General features: G+C 44.4%; 1 protein-coding gene across 2 annotated transcripts in view; it reads left to right on the forward strand.

Moving 5' to 3' along the window:
• Positions 1–7,562, forward strand: part of Idh3a (isocitrate dehydrogenase 3 (NAD(+)) alpha) — a 17,376-nt gene extending 9,814 nt beyond the window's left edge. For both annotated transcript variants that reach the window (XM_004628695.2, XM_023712500.1), the window contains exons 5-11: positions 531–718; positions 1,524–1,657; positions 2,692–2,794; positions 2,878–2,942; positions 4,258–4,342; positions 4,975–5,127; positions 7,034–7,562. In XM_004628695.2, coding sequence (XP_004628752.1) covers positions 531–718; positions 1,524–1,657; positions 2,692–2,794; positions 2,878–2,942; positions 4,258–4,342; positions 4,975–5,127; positions 7,034–7,117 — 812 coding nt within the window. In that variant the 3' untranslated portion in view covers positions 7,118–7,562. The remainder of the gene's footprint in view (positions 1–530; positions 719–1,523; positions 1,658–2,691; positions 2,795–2,877; positions 2,943–4,257; positions 4,343–4,974; positions 5,128–7,033) is intronic.
• The last annotated feature ends 214 nt before the right edge of the window (positions 7,563–7,776 follow it).

Here is a 7,776-nt window from a genome sequence, read left to right on the forward strand (position 1 = left end):
TTACAAATTACCATCTGCAGTGCAGTAGCTTAGTTTCCAGGTATCAGTATATATAGTTAGTCAGGGTGAGAATCTTTCCCAATAACTGCTAGATTTTCTATTTGTTTTTGCTTTTGTTTTTACTCTTCAAAATTAAATTAAATTAAATTTTAAAAAAATGACAGGCATGTGACAGACCAAAACTTAGCACAGCTTAAAAATTATAGATCCAAGATGGAAAATCCTCTCAACCGTACACTGGCTGGCCTGGGAAAATTGCTTAGTCTTTTTATTTCCTCCATTTTTTTATGAGCCCCATGGGGTGTGCTGGGGACAAGGTGGTGTGGAGAACCTTGACAGTACAGTGCTTGGTCCCAGACACTGTCAAAACGGAAATGTGGTGAGGTTCCAGAGCCTCTAGGAGGGTCATTTCCTCCTCTGTGGATCCAAGGGAGGGCGTACAACCCGCGCGGCACACGTGTTGCATGGGGGCCACCTGATGTGAAACCAGAAGTGTCCTGTTGTCACCTGGATGTTCTTCCTTGTGACAGGCCCTTTAAAGACCCCAATTGCAGCTGGTCACCCATCTATGAATTTACTGCTACGTAAAACGTTTGACCTTTATGCCAATGTCCGGCCGTGCGTCTCAATCGAAGGCTACAAAACCCCCTACACTGACGTGAATATTGTTACCATTCGCGAGAACACTGAAGGAGAGTACAGTGGGATTGAGCACGTGGTATGTTCAGTTCTTTTGTGTTTCTAGTTGAGTTGCTCTTTGTCTCTTACATTTTCACATCAACATGTCTTCTATCTTAGTTACTTTTCTTGTTGCTGAGAAAAGATACCCGATGCCCAAAGTTAAAGGAGAAAAGGTTTATTTGGCTTACACTTTGCAGAAGTTTCAGTCCATAGTTGGCTGGCTCCAAGGCAGAGGGGCATCACAGGAGAAGCAGTTCATGGCAGGCGGAAGGCAGCAAGCTATAAGTGGCAAGCAGGAGCCCCCTTTTTGTCCCTTCTATCCTATCTGGGCTCCCCACCCTTAGAGCAGGTAGCACTCACATCCAGGGAGGGGCAGCCTTCATCCTAGTGTCCCTGAATCAGTCACAGCAGCACATCCTTGATCCTAGCAGCATAGACCCAGCCCCCTCTGAAAAGCCTCACCAAGACCGCATGAAGCTTTTGGGGGGCATCTAGATACAAACCACAACTTCTCCCAAAGACAGATCAGTGTTACCTCTTTGAGGAGTTGGGTCTACACCTGACAGTTGAGATGGAGGAGGAGCAGGGCCTGGTGGTTCAGAGCACAGGCCCAGGACTCTGTCCATTTCACAGAAGTGCCCTGGGGCAGGCGGCCGTCTCTGGACCTTGCTTTCTGTCTTCTGCACTGCAGAATTTATTACACCTGCTCTAGCGGCCAAGGTTAACACCCAGTGGACACTTTGTGTGCCACGAGCCACACGAGCCTGCCAGCCTCATCTGGTCAACTCTGCCTGCATGGTTGTGGCCACACTCTGAGCCAGGCAGGACTCTGTCTCTCTCAGATCGTGGATGGAGTCGTGCAGAGCATCAAGCTCATCACCGAGGAGGCGAGCAAGCGCATTGCCGAGTTTGCCTTTGAGTACGCACGGAACAACCACCGGAGCAACGTCACGGCTGTGCACAAGGCCAACATCATGTGAGTCCTGTGGCAGTGCTGCTGCTCCTGCTCTGCTTTGCTGGGTGGTGACAGACCAATGCGGAGGAATGGTGGCCCAGTCCCAGGAGCTAAGGGAGGCCTGACGGTTAGCAGAAAGTAGGAAGAAAGAGTCTTGGGTCCCCGCAGCTACAGTCAGGACCTCAGTGGTGTCTCCACCATCTGCTGTGGTCCGATGGTCATGTTCTTGTCACACCCAGCCAAATGAAAGCTGTCTCTGAAATGTATAAAGAAACAACTAACCTTAGAAAAGGATTGACCATACCAAAAAAAAAAAAATTTTTTTTTTTTTTTTTTTACCATACCAAAAAAAAAAAAATTTTTTTTTTTTTTTTTTTGGCAGAACTGGGGATTGAACTCAGGCCCTTGCGCCTGCCAGGGAAGCACTTATTCTACTGAGCCATCTCCCCGGCTCCCCATGCAAAATATTAAAACCTTTTAAGTAATGGAAGGGGTTAACCCTTTAAACCATTTTTAATATTACTGAGTACTTCTTGGTTTTTGCTGGGTATTACTGTAAAAATCTAGTCTTCTCTGTTATGGTCAAACTTTGAGTTTTATGTCTTTATTCTTTTGTGCTTCCGGAAGGATTTCAGGATATTTTCTATTTTATTAACTACCTAAGAAATAGTTTTGAGGCGGGGAAATGGCTCAATGGAATAAGCGCTTCCCTGGCAAGCGTAAGGGTCTGAGTTCAATCCCCGGTTCTGCAAAAAAAAAAAGAAAGAAAGAAAGAAATATTTTTTACTAAACTAGGCCTGGTGGGGCACACCTGTAATCCCAGCACTCAGGAAGCTGAGGCAGGAGGATTTATATGAGTTCAAGACCAGCTTGGGCTATATAGTGAGTTCAAGGCCAGCCCAAACTGTGTAATGAGATCCTGTCTCAAAAAAAAAAAAAAAGGAGAATTTTACTTTAAATTTTTTTTTAACTGAAATTGAAATCAGACATTATCACTTTTAGAACTTGAATTTCTTGAACTTCTTTCATTTGGTTGTCTTCTTTCTTAAATACAGGAGAATGTCAGATGGACTTTTTCTGCAAAAATGCAGGGAAGTTGCTGAAAATTGCAAAGATATTAAATTTAATGAGATGTACCTTGACACAGTGTGTTTGAATGTGAGTACATTTTCATATTTATCTGCTACCTTCTGTGTAAACACTGTGCATGCAGTTACAGTTTTTGGTTGTGTTCCTTGTAGATGGTACAAGATCCCTCCCAATTTGATGTTCTTGTTATGCCAAATTTGTACGGAGACATCCTTAGGTGAGTTTGACTGCACCCTTTTAATTTTTGGTTTGAGACAGGCTCTCACTGTGTTGCAGGTTGGTCTCAAACTCATGGGGATCTTCCTGCATCAGCCTCCAGAGTGCTGGGATGATAGGCTTGTTCCACCACACCTGGCAACTACACCCTTTTTATTTTCGGTCCCTGGTTTATTTACAGCCCCCTGAATAAATTTTGGCTTCCCATTTTCAATCACTTCTTGTAAAATAATACAACATTTTTCATCAGATGTGAGCAGAAGTTGAACGATTCAGATGAGGGCATCAGTGATTACCTGCTGGAGGCCAGTCCTGTATTTGCCACGTCAGCGCTGGGCTCCTGCTTCCTCGTTAGTTCACTCTTTCCATTTTTCACACTTTTTGTTCAGGGCTACAAATCGAAGCCAAGACCTTCACACTGAGCCACTTGCCAGCCCTTTATTTTTTATTTTTTAAATTTCGGGACAGGGTCCCAGGTGAGACAGGGCAGCCTCTCAAATTGCTGGGATTATAGGCGTGCACCATCATGCCTGCCTTTTTTTTTTTTTTTTTTGCGGAACCAGGGATTGAACTCAGGCCCTTGCACTTGCCAGAGAAGCACTTATTCTACTGAGCCATCTCCCTGGCCCCATGCCTGCTTTTTTCAAGTGTTTTATTGGTTGACTGACTGATTTCAGTATATTGTGTTATATATAACTGGGTTAGTTAATTTAGCAAATTTTTTGCTTACTATTTTTTGTAGTGCTGGAGATCAAAACTAGGGCTTCACCCATGCTAAGCATGAACCGTGCCACTGAGCCACATCCCAATTGCAGTAACTTGGGACTTTTAGGCTTCCGGAAAAGTTGTAAGAATGGCACAAAGAGCCCCTGGGTTGGTCACATCTCAACATTTCCGCACTCACATTGGCCAGATGTGACTGTCCAGGCCATCGTCCCTTCTGCATTAGGAGTTGGCTCCCTGCTGGGAGGATGGCTCATCCTTCCTCTGGGTCTGCTGACTTAGCTGTGCCATTTGGGCTTAGGTGTTCCATTTGTTCACGGCTGTGTCCCATGGGTGCTCAGCTGGGCCAGATGGGCTGGGCTCTTTTCCCCGTGACTCCTGGTTCCAGTGGTCTCAGCCTCTCCTCTGAGCCTCGCCCTGCTGTCTGGCCCAGTGAGATATTCTAGGCTCATCTGTGTGTTCTGAATGGCAGCCACTTCTCCAGGAAACCCTCCTTCCTGTTAGTGGAGCATGGTATTTTAAAACAAAGTCTCAATGCCAGGTATGATGTTTTCCTGTTCTAAAACCCAATTGAAATGCTTTTCTGCCTCCAGTGACCTGTGTGCAGGACTGATTGGTGGTCTTGGTGTGACCCCAAGTGGCAACATTGGAGCCAATGGGGTAGCCATCTTCGAGTCGGTAAGGGACCCAAGCTAAGCTTAGGTTGGAAGAGAAGGGACGTGGTGGGGGCTCTGTGTACCCTTAGGGTTCAACTGTGCTATTTTATTTTATTTTATTTTTTATTTTATTCTTTTTTAAAAATATTTATTTGTGTGTGTGTGTGTGTGTGGCCAGCTCAGCCCACCAGGGGGCGTTCTGGCTGGCATGTGGTGCTGGGGGATTGAACCGTGGTCCCTGTGCTTTTTGCTAAGCTTGTTCTAAGTAGGTGCTTTAGACCACTGAGCCATCTCACCAGCCCCTCAACTGTGCTATTTTAAATTGTCAAAAGAATGATGTGTATTTTATAGCCTTCTTTTGTTCATTTTTCTTCAGATATTCATCATGTAACCTTCCTTGATTGTATTTTTACCAAAAATTGAAAACGATTGTTCTGTAGTTTTGCACTTTAAAAAAAATCAGCTCTGAATTTCTGCAATGCTTTACTCTCTAAGGTCTGTGTCTGTGAATTACACATGGCACCGTCAGCACACACACACGTTTGTTGGGGTGTAAGGAAGGTGATGGGGCGCTCAGGGCCAGTGCTCACAACCTACTGAGCACTGTGGCCCTGGTGTCCTTCCTGCTGATGCGGCTGCCTTCCTGCCACACAGGTTCATGGGACAGCTCCTGACATTGCAGGCAAGGACATGGCCAACCCTACCGCCCTCCTGCTCAGCGCAGTAATGATGCTGCGCCACATGGGGCTTTTCGACCATGCTGCGAAGATCGAAGCCGCGTGCTTCGCCACAATCAAAGATGGAAAGGTAACAGCCTCGATCTGTGTGTGGTGGGTGCATCCCATGTTGGGTCTGCGTGAAGGGAGCAGGTGAGAGTCCTCGGGAGAGGGGGACCGATCGATGGCAGAGATTCTTGGTGCAGATGTCCTGCGTGAGCCTCAGGAAGCCTGTGCGCTTGTGTTCACTTGCTCAGGTCAGGGCCTAGGTATTTACAGGAAAGGCCCAAGGAACACTGACAGAATCGTGCACAGCAGGAAGGACAGAGGCAGCAAAGCCCAGGTATCTGCAGTTTTGGCCAGTCCCTTCTTTTTTGTGTGATACTGGAGATGGAACCCAGGATTGTTGCACTGAGCTACCTCCTTAGCTGTTGTTGTTGTTGCTGTGTTTTTAGGTAAGGCAGTCACTAAATTACCCGGGCTGGACCCAGCCTCCTCAGCCTCAGCCTGTGCACGGGCATGCCTGGCTTGTCGAGACCTCATCTTAGCAGAATGTCTCTAAAGCTGACACCTTGATAAAGATGCTATAATTTGAGATTCCTCCTTACAACCAAAATACTAGAAGGTCAAGCTTTGTGTTTGTTTTGTTGTAATTGTTGTTGGGGGGGATGGCACATTGGTCCTCTTGCAATCTAACAAGTGCTCATCCACAGATTACACCCTGAGCCCCAAGCTTATTTTTGCTATGTTAATTTTGTTTGTTTGTTGTTTGTCTTTTTGTGCTGGGAATCAAACCCCAGGACCTTGCACTTGCCAGGTGGGTGCTGTGCAACTGAGCTATATCCGTGGCCCCTCCAGGATTATTTTTAACAGTCTGACGATAACTTTAGGGAGCACTGATTTTCCATTTATTCTGAAACTTTGAAGAGGTACATCCTAGAGTCCAGCAGAGATGCCTGAGTTATATAATAGACTTTAATTTTGCAGAATGTAAATAAAACACACACACACACACACACACACACGATGGTTTTTTTTTTTTTTTTTTAAGACAGACTGCAAGACTATGCCATTCAGGCTGGCCTTAAACTCACAGTGATCCTCCTGCTTCAGCCTCCCAAGTACTGGGATTATAAGTGTAATCCCAAGTCCTTCAAGAGAAATATATTGAGGGCTGTTTGCAATTGAGAGTGAGCTGGTAGAAAATAGACTGATTGTATGAGACTTCCTCTTGCAGTAAGGGAAACTTGTTATATAGGTTTTTTTTTTTTTTTTTCAGAACCAGGGATTGAACACAGGCCCCTGCACTTGCCAGGCAAGTGCTTATTCCACAGCCATCTCCCTGGCCAATGGAATTCTTTTTTTTTTTTTTGGCAGAACCCGGGATTGAACTCAGGCCCTTGCGCTTGCCAGGGAAGTGCTTATTCCACTGAGCCATCTCCCCAGCCCTAGTAAGGGAAACTTAAGGCACAGTTTTGTATTTGTTTTCTTTTTCTTTTCTTTTTAATTGGGAATCAAACTCAGGACCTTGCACTTGCCAGGTGGACACTGTGCTACTGAGCTATATCTGCAAGCCTGATATTTGTTTTCTAGCCTCCAAAAATAGATAAAAACATGTCTTAAGCTTTTTAAGTTTCAACAATTTCCTTTGGACTTTGTAAACCTCTTGTTTAGTTTTTCTTTTATTTAAATATGCATAGCCAGACATGATATTCTTAGGGATTGATGTATAAACAAAGAAATTTTGGTGCTGCCTTTTGCAGCAGGAGCATCCATTTCCGAGTGTTTATGGACACCCCACCCCCGTAAAGAGGTCTCCTGGTCCTCCTGGGGAGTAGATGGTGTGTGGGGGCCTAACTCTGAAAAGAAGAGCTAAATGAAAATGAGAGCCGGCAAGCTCCTTGCTCCATTCCCATCTCACTAGAGGCTTTGAGTGACAGTTTCCTTGCTGTAGTTCAGGATGTGGGTCCTTATCTATTCTTACTGTTTCTTCTCAGAGCTTAACAAAAGATTTGGGAGGCAGTTCAAAGTGCTCAGACTTCACAGAAGAAATCTGTCGCCGAGTGAAAGATCTAGATTAATAGGTCACCAGTGGTGTGTGCTGCAGCCCTGAAGAACGCCACCTCATAAACCTCTCCGTAGGCACCCGCCATTCTCTGTGCGTTTGGTTTGCTTGTTTCTTGACAGCGCTTTTTACAATCTGGCCTTTTTTTAACCAACCTCTGCAAAGGATGCAGGAGATGTCCCTGACGTGCTTTCAAAGGACTTTTTCCAAGTGCTTGTTTTATTTATTAAATGTCTATCTGGTAAACATTGTTTTGTAAACTCTAAGTGGACTGTATCATTTGCCATTGTTAACCATTTTACACTTTAGTTTAAATAATTTTTCCTCAGCTGTAAATATTATGATACAGAATTAATAAGAGAAAACATATAACTTTGTAAACAAAAGTCCTGTCTTTCTTTGGCTTATGAGAAACATAATGGAAATAAAACAGGACATTGATATAATAGCACAAAATGACATTCTTAAATGGGCACAGGAGAAATTTCCTGGGAAAGTTCACATCTAAAACAACAAAAATGATGTACTACCTAGTGATATGGAAAATAAAGGCAGATGCCTCCTTTACATGAATTATTATGAATAAAAATTTTAAATCCAAGAAACATAATGAGCAATATAATTTTGTTAAGATGCAAATACATTATGTACAAAGTCCCACACACATCAATCATG

This window comes from Octodon degus, unplaced genomic scaffold, assembly GCF_000260255.1.
Source record: "Octodon degus isolate 3935 unplaced genomic scaffold, OctDeg1.0 scaffold00026, whole genome shotgun sequence".
In the NCBI taxonomy this organism is placed as follows: domain Eukaryota; kingdom Metazoa; phylum Chordata; class Mammalia; order Rodentia; family Octodontidae; genus Octodon; species Octodon degus.